General features: G+C 36.5%; 1 protein-coding gene across 1 annotated transcript; it reads left to right on the top strand.

Annotated features, from left to right (window-relative positions):
* The first annotated feature begins 2,613 nt into the window (after nucleotides 1-2,613).
* On the top strand, nucleotides 2,614-4,293 carry LOC145052309 (transcription repressor MYB4-like). Its single transcript, XM_079000111.1, has 3 exons — nucleotides 2,614-2,776; nucleotides 3,180-3,309; nucleotides 3,423-4,293. The coding sequence occupies exons 1-3, from the start codon at nucleotides 2,644-2,646 to the stop codon at nucleotides 4,147-4,149; spliced, it is 990 nt and encodes a 329-aa protein (XP_078856237.1). The 5' UTR covers nucleotides 2,614-2,643; the 3' UTR covers nucleotides 4,150-4,293.
* Nucleotides 4,294-13,897: the final 9,604 nt, after the last annotated feature.

The raw sequence follows: 13,897 nt of genomic DNA, 5'->3' as shown, positions 1-13,897 counted from the left end.
AGCAAGGAAAGAGGAGATCTAGCCAAGAGGAAGCAAGAGAGGGGTGGATTCCTGAAGAACTGAGGTACAGGACATCACAACTGAGGTACAATTCCGAATCATTCTCTGTTATTGTGATGTTCATGTAGATTTAGGGCTTTTGAACCCATTTGTGGCTAGATCTAGTGTCCTCATGGTCCCTTAGCGAGTTAAGGTCCTGGATCTGGACCCATAGAGGTCCAGAGCACCTCTTTACTAAAGCTTTTTATGCATCCATGGAGGTTTTGGGTTGGGATCAATGTATTTGAGACTAAAACACCATTCATGAGCTATTCGATGCTTATTGAGCACCAAGACTTGGACTTTACGTGGTTAATAAGCTTAAGGAGAGTGGATCTATGAGTTAGTGAAGCGGATCTGACCTCAGAAGGTCGTTTGGGGTTGTGCATGGAATGTACTCGCCGAGTCCATTCCCAGACTCGGCGAGTTGGTGCGGGTTGTTCAGTGATTACGAACCAGGGGTTGAGTAACCGAGTCGGGTGAGTGACTCGGTGAGTCGGAAGAGATTCAGAGGGATCGGGTTCCCGTAGGGTCTTGGCGAGTCCACGCTAGACTCGGCAAGTCGGGTCGACCGTTGACCGTTGACCAGAGTTGACTGGTTTGACTTCGTGGTATTAGTCAGCCAGAGTCAAGGTAGTATTAAGTAGAAATATGCTTGTGTTGTAGGAGGACGATAGCTCGGGAGATCGAGCACTAGTGGTTACGAGATTTACGAGTTACCGAGATACGCGAGGTGAGTCTTCTTACTATACATTACCTTGAGTGGTGTTTTGAGTTGACCAGAGGGTCTTATGTGCTATGTATGCGATTATGTATTGTCTTAGAGATTTCGTGATATGTGTTATTTATATGTTGTATGATTATATAGACCGGGCCGGAGGGCCCAACGATTCTGACCGAGCCGGAGGGCCCAATGAGCTATGACTGGACCGGAGGGTCCGACGAGCTGCGGGACTGGAGGGTCCCGCTGAGACATCTAGACCGGAGGGTCGGATTTAGCCTTGAGTGGCGTATTCGTGGTATGTGGTATTTTGGGAACTCACTAAGCATTTATGCTTACAGTTGTTGTGTTTGATGTCTCAGGTACCAGCGAGGACCATGGGAAGGCGACGGCTTGACACGTACACACACCGATGGAGTTTATTATGTGTAGAGATCTTGAGATTTGTTTTGAAAACAATATTGATTATGGATTTGAAATTGTGATGTGATACATTTTGTGATTTTGAAAACAAAAAATTATTTTGAAAATTTTCGGTGTTACAGTTTGGCAACGATCATAACGATTTCGATGATGAGAGACGACGATTTTACGTATCTCATGACTTTGTGGTGGAACTAATAAAATTAACAAGAACTATTATGATAATCCGATAAAATAATATTCAATATATGAAGAAAATAATAAATTAAAATTAATAATCCAATAAAAAATAATTTAAAAAAAAAAAAGAAATTACAAAAACTAACTAAAAGATAATAATAATCCAATAATATAATATTTATTATTATATAAATATTATATATTAAAAACTATGTGTATTGATATATAATAATTCAATAAAAAATAATTACTTCGACAATTTTTTTTAAAAAAGAATTAACTAAAATAAATTAATAATCTAATAAAACAATATTTAGTATATGAAGAAAATAATAAATTAAAAGAAATAAACCAATAAAAATAATTTTAAAAAAATTAACTAAAAGAAATTAATAATCCAATAATATAATATTTATTATGATATAAATATTATATATTAAAAACTATATGTATTGATATGTAATAACTCAATAAAAAGAATTACTCTAACAAAAAAATTAAAAAAAAATCAACTATATCAAATTAATAATCCAATAAAACAATATTTATTAATATATAATATTATATATTAAAAATAATATTCATTAATATATAATACTTCAATAAAATAGAAAAGAATGTATGTAAAAATGGTCCTTATGGTATGGTGAAAGACAAAACTGCGAAAATGGTCTCTGAAGGTAAATTTGTCATTTTAAAAAAGTTAACAGCCAACTAGTTAAACTTAACGGATGAAGGACCAAAAGCACAATAAAACTTGTTGAAAAGAACAAATCTGCAACTTTTCAAACGTTTGGACCGTATCCACATAAAATAAAAAAACCACACAGAAGGACTCATTTTGTACCAAGTGGTCAATTTGCATAAAAAATGTTACTATTACTAAAATAACATTAAAAAATGATTAGTTTATTCATTTTTATTAATGATGTATATAAAAATTAATCTTTAGATGTCATCTAATCGGCAACACCTAAAAATTAATTGGCGACATATTATTTTATATTATCGATATTAATAGATTTTTTTTTAAGATGATAATAAATTATAATTTTGTTTCGTTAAATAATTAAAATAATGCGACATAAGTTAATTAAATTATAATTTTAAAACTTCTTGATATGTCACTTCCAAAAAAGACACATCCCTTTACATACTTGAAGACTTGAAGTTTATTACTATTATTTATTATTTTATTAAAATCCCATTATTCCCTCCCCCCTGCTTATATATTCTCAGTGATAACAACAGCAAGCAGCTTCTTCTTTAAACAGAGTCTCATGGGTCGCCATTCTTGCTGTGTCAAGCAAAAGCTTAGAAAAGGATTATGGTCTCCTGAAGAAGATGACAAGCTTCTGAAATACATTACAAGATTTGGTGTTGGTTGCTGGAGTTCTGTTCCTAAACATGCTGGTTTTTACCTCTTTCTCTTCTCTTCTGTTTCAGGGGTCGTTTTCTGATGCGAATTGCAGGGAAAAAGGCCCGTTTTGGTTATTTATACCTGTCTTCTCCAAATAAAACCCAAAGTCTTTTTATTTATTTATTTCGAATTGCAATAAAATATGTCGGGTTTTTATCCTTAATCAGAGTCTTTTCTCAATCCCAATACAAAAGACCAGTTTGTCGATTCTTGATCTTCCCTTGTTGCTATGGAAAAAGTGTTCTCTTCCCTCTTTGTTACAGAAAAAATCGAGTCTTTTCATTGCAAACTGTAAAAGTGGACATGGTTTTCATTGTTTTTCTGTGTATATTTGTATGTATTGATTTAAAGTTGGAAACTTTTTGACTTTTTTCCCGAATCTTGAACGAAAAGCAGGATTGCAAAGATGTGGGAAGAGTTGTAGGCTTCGATGGATAAACTACTTGAGGCCCGATCTTAAAAGAGGAATGTTTTCTCAACAAGAAGAAGAGCTTATACTCAATCTTCATCAAGTTCTTGGCAATCGGTAATAAAATTCGACTTCAAAAACATCCGATTCTTTCATTTCACAAAATGAGTGTGAAGTGTCCATTTTTTTTCTTGAATCTTGTTTTAAAATTGTGCTAAAATGGGTTCCAGGTGGGCTCAAATTGCTGCACAATTGCCAGGAAGAACAGATAACGAGATCAAGAACTTCTGGAATTCGTGTCTAAAGAAGAAACTGATAAAACAAGGGATTGATCCAAACACCCACAAGCCAATCACCGACAACGAGGATGTTAAAGACAAAAAGATTGAATTTTTCGATAAAAAGTCCGATTTTTTTCCAAATTCATCATCATCAATGCCAATGACAGCTGAATTTGAGCAGTCTTTCCACATCAACAATGGTGGATTAATGTCATCAATGGGAACAAGCTCAATACGCGACACTTTCTTAACCAAATCAGTTTGTGATCCTTTGTTCTTGGTGGAATTCCAATCGGGAATCGATCCAATAAGCTACAACTCAAATCTTTTAGCTCAATACCAAACAACCTACGAAACGTCATTACCAAATTTAGCAAATTTTGATCACCGGAGCACCGCCACCGCCACCGCCACCGACTTTTCCGATCATTCAGGATCAAGCACCACCGGAAATAGTTCAAACATGAACACAACAAGAAGCCTATCTGCAGGGTTTGAACAGATGACATTTGAAGGGGAAATGTTTCAATTGAATGGGGTTAATGTCAAATCTGAAGAAGGATGTGTAGGTCAATGGCAACATCATATGCATATGCATGATGTACAAGTCAACAATGCATCAGATTTCAATATCTACCAAATGGGGTCATACCCTGATGTCTTTCATCAGATATGAATATGATTGATCTATGTAAATTTCAATACACCATTTATTTTTTTTATATACCCGAGTAACGCACGGGTACATAATTGGTTTTATAATATGCGGGTTTGCTCGAAGGTATAATAATTTTGTTTTTGTTTTCGTTTTTTTATTTTATTTTATTTTATTTTTTTGGTTTTCCTTATAGAGATATAACCAAGGCTTTGTAAAGTTTTCTTTGCTTTTTGTTGGATTGTTCGAAAGGGTGGGTACAAGTACAACATTTTCATGTGGTTTTGGCCGAATAAGACGTATATTGAAGTGTCAATTCTCCATGTCGTACGCATTTTATTTTAATTTTTTCAATTATGTATTTAAAGTTGTTGGGTTTTAGACTTTTAGTGTCCTTGATGAATATAACTTATGTTCAATGATTCTTTTGATACGTGTTATGAAACAATATGATACACCTATATAGAGATTCGGTTCATGGCCATCTACTTAGTGTATTTGCTTGTCAAAGTATTGATTTGATATGGATGTTGTTTAAGGTTCTTTAACTTCATTGGTAAACGCTTTTTACTCGTATATTTTATAGGGTACGGAAATATATATAAAAGAAGATTCAAAAATGTAGGTGGGCCCACACTTTGAGCAATTTGGGCATATATATTTTTAGAGAGGAGGGATGTCCAAGTTTCCTCATGTGGAGAAAGAGTTATCAAAATATACTAATTGACAATAAGTTAAAGAAGTCGTAACTCAAATAATTGAACTCATATTCGCTATTTTTCTAGTTTCTTGAACATCAAAAAAGAAAACAACAGTAAAAGTTTTCTTGAATCTTGAAAATTCTTGACTATGACATGAACAACATATCTTTGGGGTTACATGGAACTGTTGAAGACGATAGAGTCTGACATGACCATATCTAAACCTTAAACATTCTTTCTTAGAAGGCGTCAAGAGGAAGAGGATGAAGAAGGTGTCAAGAGGATGAAGAAGGCGTCAAGAGGAAGAGGTCAAACCCTCCTGAGATACCTCAATCTATGAATCTTTAGGAAATTTTTATTTCCATTACAAGGAAACGGGACACATGAGGCGAAGTTGTCCAACATATCTTAAGGAGCTACATTAGCTCAAAGCCAAAGAGGCTCTTAGTTCAAGATTATTTGTAACTTCATAGCACTTTTACTTCTAACTCAGAGTATTTGAAACATGATATGGTATTAAAATTTGTACTATTATACAAGGACTAAAGTGAAGAAGAGAATTAAGATGCAAGAGCTTGATGATCTAGACAATAAGCAAGCTGATGTTGACAATACGATTGGAAATTATAAACTCATTCTCTATAGTGTTAATCTATGGTTTATTGAATTGTTTTTGCATGATATGGCAAAATACATTATTTCATTTTATGCTTTGTAAAGATGGATTTGACTTGTATTATGAAAATAGTTATACTATTGTTTATAAAATGTGCTCTTTATTTTAAAGCAAACTTTCGTCATGACATTTATGAAACTACTAACTAGTATAACATAAGAAGTAATAATATTTCAATCTATAATATCGAGTAGACTATATCTAAAGATGGTTTCGATAAGACATATATATTTGGCATTTTCCAATTGGTCATATAAACAAGAAACACATCACAAAACTCCAAGAAGATAGGATTTTAAAATTATTTGTCCAAAAGTCTTATGATGAATGAGAATCTTGTTTATCAAAAAAGATAACCAAAGCACCATTCATAAGAAATTATGAGTGTGGCAAGATTCTATTGGATCATGTGCACATTGATGTATGTGCACCGTTCAGGTCGACCATGAGACATATAAAAGATACATTCTTACCTTTAATCACAATTTCGGCAGACATGATTATGTTTATTTAATTAAAAATAAGTCTAAGACCTTTGAGGTGTTCATTACATTCCAAAACAAAGTAGAAAACTAATTGTATAAAATGATTAAGATTCTCATATCTGGTAGGGGTGATGAGTATCTTAGTCAAGAAATTTACAATCATTTAAGGAATTGTATAGTTATATCATAACTAACTACATCCATGACACCGCAACATAACAATGTAGTTGAGATGAGAACCGGACCATTCTAGATATAGTTTGGTCCATGATTAGTTGCACTACGCTTCCGATCATCTTTTGGGGTTATTCCTTGAAAAATGGTACAACAATCCTAAACCTTATACCAACGACCAAGGTTTCGAAAACACACTCTGAATATATAAATGGTAATGTTCCATCACTAACATATTTAAATGTATGGGGTTGATAGTGTCACACCCCCGAACCAGACGGCGGAAACGTCTGAGGGCTATTGTGACTCAATTGAATACCATCACAATGAATATACATGAATCATAACATCATTCATCACCATGCATTGAAATATTACAACCGGTATTGTTTACATTCAGTACATTGTTTCAAAACATTACAATTCCAAAACATAAACCGTTCGATATTATTTAAACAAACATCATGACATAATTGGACACATTTTTCTTCGATTTACCTATTACCTGAGAATACAAGTATTTTGGAAAACGTCAACATATGAAATGTTGGTGAGTTCATAAGTAAGGTTTGAAAAGAAATGATTTGTATAGTTTTGAAACCCTTAGAAAATCCGATATTTTCTAAAAAAATGTTGTATATGAGAAAAAGTGTGAAGATCCGTAAGTATGCTTGTTGATTATTATAAACGTGAATAAATGTTAGACTTTGTATGTATATCCCATAATCAAGAGTGTTGAATTTCCCAGGGAAAACCCGATGTTTTCCCAATACATCAAATTACGTGGCTTAGTTAGTATTATTCCGATACGACATTGTTTTCTATAATTCCAGGTGACATTGGATTAACTATGGGTTGTGAGTCGTTATAATCACGCATTAATGAAATGACTAGTTTGCAACTATACAAAGGATCCCTTAGGCGTCGTCCGTACAACTCACTTAATCCAACCACCCTGACTTCTCATAGCCCCACAACCGAGGAGAAAAGAGGGTGCGAAACCCCCGTTATTTCCATAAGTCATTCAAGGCTATCGTGAATGCGAAAGGCACTTGGCCCGACTCGCATTTAACTTCTCGACTTTGCTAGCAGTACCAAAGGACCCTTTGGGCCCAACAGCACAATAAAGCTATTGAAAGTCCTTTTACACAGAATTAGGTCATATAAGGCCCAATAACATGTAAGTGCGTTCCCTTCGGGCCTAAAGATCATGTCATTGGGCTAGCTAGGCCCAACAAACACGATTTGAAACTTTCGAGCCCAAAGATCGTGTATTGACTTCACGTAAACTTCCGCGTGTGTATTGAAGTGTCATTGTTTATTGATTTTTGATTCGTTATTGATTCGAGACCGAATCAATTCGTTTGGTAACGATTTTTGGTGTTGAAGGTGTATTTATTATTACGTTTCGCCGGTAGACGTAGTACTCGTATTTTTATTTTAAGGGATCCATTGTTTTAAGAATGTGAGTTTATCTTCTTAAGCCCTTCCTCGGATAAAATTTAAACTTTTAACCCTTTGAGTATAAAAGAATTTCCGGTTTAGTCCTTAAACTATTTTTCTTGATACTTTAGTATCAAAACTTATTGGAAAGACATTTTTAGCACAATTTATTTGATAAACAGCTTAAGTCCTTCAAAAATGAATTTTTTTCGGTTGAAACCTCCATTTTCGCAACTTTTACAATTTTGACCCAAAATGGAAATTTTTTGCATCTTTGGTCCCTTTTTAATTGGAAAAGCATTTTTGACCCTTGAAATAGATTTGGTACGCTAGTATTCCCCTGTTTTACATAAATGTGCAGTTTCAGCCCCTCCAACTCAAAATTTTCGCAATTTGGGGCTTTATTGGGCCAAAAAGCCCATCTTGGCCCATTATGTTTAAATTTCACATTTTTAACCCTTCAAAAGTGTTCATATTCAGAAAATACATATTAGAAACTGTTTAGTCTCATCTCAACCTTCAGAATCTATATTTTGTCGTTTTGGGCCCCTTAGTTTTGTATTTTAGCATTTTGAGCCCAAAAATGGGTTTTAAGTCCAAAAATGTTCATATTAACCAACTTGGTTATTTTTTTCTAGACTTGATTAGTGTGAAATGGTATAAGTTATACTTATTTCATTCATCATATTATAGATCTCGGTTTTTAGGTTCTTTTGGCTAGTATAAACATCACAATCACATAAGACCATACATATAAGCATAAAAATCACACAAGGCATACATATACTCATAGATCTACACATTTGCTTGTATTCTCCCCCACAAAACTTATAAAAACCTAAAAAGAGGGGGTATGAAGCTCACCTTTGGGTGTGATTTCGGTTTTTGGAAGAAAATGAGAAGAATTTCGGCCTTAGCAACCTTCCTTGGAAGATTTCGAACTTGAATGCTTCTAAGGTGCTAGATCATAAGTTTGAATGAATTAAGAGATGATTTTTGAATGAAATGAAATAGCTAGCTTGTGGATCTAAGCAATATCTTACCTTAGATGATGATTTTTATGGAAGAAATCCCTTGAACACCTCTTAGATCTCGAAATTATGGAGAAGAAATAAGAGAGTTTCTTGAGAGAATTGTGAGTGAATTATGTGTGTGTGCTTGGATTCGGCCGAGAGCAAGAGAGAGAGAGGAGAAGAGAAGTGCTTGCATGGGAAGATGAGATTGCATGGATGTTTGAAGTGCAAAAGCTTAGATATCCTCCATATAAAAATGAGGTGGCAAGCAAAGTCAACCCTTCTTGGGTTTGTAGTTTGGGCCGAGAGATAGAGAAGAGAGATGGAGATTTGGCCCTTTTATGTTTAAGTCCATAATATGGAGCCCAAGTTAATGGTTTTCGCCCCATTGGCCCTTTTTGAGTAATTCACGGCCCAAATAAATATAAATATGATTCTTATGGCCCATTAGGGCTAATTAGGTTAGTTATGGCCCATTAGGGCTAATTAGGTTAGTTATGGCCCATTGAGGTCCATTAAGGTGTTTTATTTCATTCTAGGCCCAATATGGCCCAAAATGTTAAAATGAATGAAAGTGGGTCCAATTAGAGCCCATTTAAGAGTTCTAAGCCCAAGATGGTCAAATTGGAAGCTTATTGGTCCATTGGGCCCAATAGGGAAGTCCTAGTCCAAAATGGACTTAAACAAGAACTTCTAGGGTTTCCAATTGCTTATTGACTACTTGAAATGCTTGTAAGAGGTGTTTGATTGAAATTCTGTTGTTATAGAGTATGCATCATACATGCTCTCATGTCTTTGATTCATAATTTAGCTTAAGTGTTGTAGTTACAAGGCACAAAAATTTCTAGTTGTGACAGATAGGGTTATGTTCCTTGTGAAGCTTAAGACAAATTAGAACCCATATCAGAGAAGGGTTATTTTGTTGGATATCCTACCAGGTCCTTTAGATATTACTTTTATAAACTTTCTGAGAACAAAATATTTGTTGATCGAAGGGAAGTCTTACTTAAAAGAGAGTTAATATTCAATGAGTCTAGTAGGATCTATGTTGATATTAAAGAAATTCAAGAGTTAATCAAAAAGAACCTGATGTTAGAACTAGTTCTAAAAGGTTATAAAAATTGTTGAGCCTCTTGAAATAGTAACTGAGGAACCTGAAGTAGAACCACCTCTTATAAGTCGATCTGATAAAGTACATCATGCATCGACAAGATACAATTTACTAATATCTGATGATGATGAATCTATGGTAGATCTTGATGAACTTACCAACTGTCAGGAGGCTATAGCTAACCTTGAGTATCCTAATTGGAAGGAGGCTATGGAAAGAAAAAATGAATTCCATGTAAGATAATCTAATATGAGACTTGGTTGATCAATCCCATGATTATAAAACAAATAGGTGCGAATGGATCTTCATAAAGACGACATACAAGGATGATAAGTTACAGAAATACAAAGTCAGACTTATGGAAAATGATTACATGAAAAATCATGGTGTACACTATGATGAACTTTTTCACCAATGACTAGTTAAAGTCTATTAGGATACTAATTGTCATAGTAGCATGTTAGGACTGTGAAATATAGAAATAGATGCAAAATGTTTTTTTAAATGAAGATTTTACTAAGTATGTGTTTATGACAAGATTTGAGGGTTTTATATAGTATAAGAATACTAATGTAACGTCCCAAAAATTAAGACTAAAAATTTCGATTTTTAAATTAATAAAACCAATATCCAAAAAAACATCATAAAAACCAATGTAAATCAGAGTGTATAAATAAACATCCCAATACATCAGAGTAATATAAATGCGAAACAATGTGGTGTGTGCACTACAATCATCCCAGACTCTTCCCCTTCGAACCAGAAGTACCTGAAACATACACTGGAAATCGTAAGCACAAAGCTTAGTAAGTTCCCTAAAATACCACATACCATACATAACAAACATATAATGGGCCTCCTCCGCCATCGGGCCCCGCATGACATCGAGCCCCGCTCGGGACATATCTGTCAGTCATCAGTCCTCTTCTGGAATCGGGCCCTGCCCGGTATACATACAAACATATAAACACATGCAAAAATTACAAAAGATAAATAACATACAATATAAATATCAAGCAACGCCCCACAAACATATCATAAAACATACATGCAGAGTCACACAGACAACTACCATTCTAATCATAATAAACCATGGGCCGATATTTGTGCCTTCGACCCGCTAAACACAATAAGGAAACTCACCTTAAACTACTGAATCTCTCAGATAGAATCTCGTTCTGCTAATCTGGAAAATCTCCGCGCTAACACCATCAAACAATACCGTATTAATAATTGGGTCTTAACCCATAAACAAGAATCTAAATCACTTGCCATTATCCACGGTAAAAGACCATTTTACCCTTCCTTACTTGGCCCAAAACCAAGGCCCGGTCTATTAACACCAAAAAGCCTAATAGTGGCCCATCTTCCTAAATGGGCCTAAAACCCATCATGGGCCTAAATGACACCCAAGGCTCCAAATGGGCCCAAGCATAGAAACTAGTGGCCCATTAAGGCCGAAAAGCCCAAAACAGCACCTCACGTCGTGACCAATCCTTGGTCACATCATGAGACGTGGCTGATCTGAATCCAGGACTCACTACTGACTCAAACGACTCAGTGGGGACAGTGACTCATGCTCATGTGGTGAGACCTTATGTCTCACATCGTGAGAACGGTCTAAAGCCAAAACCACCTTTTCAACGTTCTTAATGCATTCAGCCCTTAAATTCACCCCTTCCAGAAGTTAAAGGGGAACCTAATGGTCCATAAAAATGCTTACTTTATGGACATGCATGCAACATGCATGTCCCTTCATTATTTTAGGTCGAAAGTGCAAATATGGCCTCAAGTCCTCATACAAGCTCTAATACTCCACCAAATCCCAGATCTGAATGATATAAGAATCAAAGTACCATTTGAATCCATAAATTTGTTAACTTTATGGATATACTCTACTCTAATCAAGCCAAAACATAATAAAATGGTCTGAAACCTAGATCTAGCCATGAAATGGAGTAAAGCTTGAGTTGTGATACTTCCAATGGTCTAAACAAGATGAGAGTTTATGATGATGAAGCTCCAAATAAACTTCCTTCCCAAGATGCTTCTTCTTCTCTCCTTTTCCTTCCTTTCCACAAGCAAAATACCAAATAACTCAAGGTGACACGAAATTTAGGGTTTCTAAAGGCTTAGAGGGTGAGAGAGGCTAAGGATGGGTAACCCTAGCTCTCATTCCCTTAAATACCCATAAACTAGTGTTTGGGGGTCATTAAGCCATGCTCACGTCGTGAGACCTTATGTATCATATCGTGAGACTCCAAAAATGTGGGTCAACAGGTCATTGGTCACTCACGACGTGATCCCCAATATCTCATGTCTTGAGAACCCTCAAAATGAAAAAATGAATGAATTTAGTACCTTAGGGTTCCGGATGTTACAATTGTCCCCTACTTGAATCAAACTTCGTCTTCTAAGCCCGTTGCCCCAAGTAACTTTGGGCAGTGCTCCGGTATATTGTCCTTCGGCTCTTACGTCCATTCTGAACCCTTGCGGTGCTGCCAATGAACTTTCACTAACTCAACAACCTTGTTCGTCAAGGTTTTCGTCTTCCTGTCAAGAATCGCCACCGGTCTTTTGATATAATTCAGGCGATCATCCACCTAAATATCCTCCAATGGAACCACCGCGGAATCATCGACCAAACATTTCCCCAGCTGAGAGACACAAAACGTGCTATGGATCTGACTAAGATCCTTGGGAAGATCCAAGTGATAAGCAACCCAGCCCACTCAGGCCAAAACCCTAAAGGGACCGATGTACCTGGGGACCAACTTGCCCTCTTCCTGAATCGGATGACACATTTCCAAGGTGACACCTTTAGGAGGACCATACCCCCAACTTGGAACTTTAGGTCTGACCTTTGCTTGTTAACATAGCTCTTCTACCGACTCTAGGCTGTCTGGAGTCTACTCCGAACCTACTAAATCAACTCGGTAGTCTTGAGTACCACTTCAGTACTCCCCATAACTCGCTGGCTGACCTCACCCCAACATATCGGGGTCCTACATCTCCTTTCATAGAGCATATTAAACGAAGGTTGATCGATGCTGGCGTGATAGCTGTTGTTATACCAAAATTCCGCTAACAAAAGATATGTATACCAACTCCCACCGATATCCAATACACACACAAAGCATATCCTCCAAGGTCTGGATAGTCTACTCGCTCTGTCCGTCAGTCTACGGGTGGAAAGTCGTGCTGAAATGTAGGCGAGTACCCAACTCCTCATGAAACTTCTTACAAAACCTGGAAGTAAACCGAACATTCCTATCTGAAACCATAGAAATCGGCACCCCATGTCCTGCCACAACCTCCCTAATGTATATCTCGGTCAACTTCTCCGTAGAGATACTCTCCTGAATCAGAATAAAATGCGTGCTCTTGGTCAATCAATCCACGATGACCCAAATCGAATCCACTCCGCACACTGTCCGAGGAAACTTCCTAATGAAATCCATGGTAATCTCCTCCCATTTCCAAACGGGGATGTCTAACGGTTGCATCTTGTCGTGAGGGTGCTGTTGCTCGACTTTGACTTTCCTGCAAGTCAACCACCTCTCCAAATACCAAGCTACATCACACTTCATGCAGAGCCACCAATTATCAGGACAGAGATCTCTATACATCTGTGTCACCCTCAGATGAATGGAGAATCTTAATTTGTACGCCTCCTCCATCAGAACCTGATGCGTAACTCCCCAATAAGGAACCCACACTCACCGATGGAGAGTCAATAACCCCCAGATATCATAATTGATGGAAGCCACCTAATCCACTATATGCTCACTCTTTCGGTGTTCTTCCTTCATAGCCTCAACTTGAGCCTCTCGAATCTGCTCCAAGAGTGAAGTAATCACAGTCATCCTCATACAAATATCCCTAATCAGAGCTGCGACCGCCTTGCAGTTAAGAGCATTGACCACCATATTGGCCTTCCCCGGATGGTAAAGGATCTCACAATCATAATCCTTCACCACGTCCAACCACTGGCACTGCCTCATGTTCAGATTCGGATGATCCATCAAATACCCAGGTTCTTCTGATCCGTGTAAATAGTATAGCGGACCCCATAGAGGTAATTTCGGTAAATTTTGAGGGCGTAAACCACTCTCCCAGCTCTAAATCATGCGTCGGGTAATTTACCTAATGAGGCTTCAGCTGCC

The sequence above is a fragment of the Lactuca serriola genome, chromosome 5, assembly GCF_051521515.1.
Source record: "Lactuca serriola cultivar US96UC23 chromosome 5, Lser_US96UC23_V15, whole genome shotgun sequence".
Lineage (NCBI taxonomy): Eukaryota > Viridiplantae > Streptophyta > Magnoliopsida > Asterales > Asteraceae > Lactuca > Lactuca serriola.
Note: the sequence above shows the minus strand (reverse complement) of the source record. Positions and strands in the feature narration are given on the sequence as shown.

Coding starts and splice junctions, on each gene's coding strand:
- LOC145052309 (XM_079000111.1), top strand. CDS start 2,644: ATGGGTCGCCATTCTTGCTGTGTCAAGCAAAAGCTTAGAAAAGGATTA. Junction 2,777..3,179: donor TTCTGTTCCTAAACATGCTG/GTTTTTACCTCT, acceptor AACGAAAAGCAG/GATTGCAAAGATGTGGGAAG. Junction 3,310..3,422: donor CATCAAGTTCTTGGCAATCG/GTAATAAAATTC, acceptor AATGGGTTCCAG/GTGGGCTCAAATTGCTGCAC.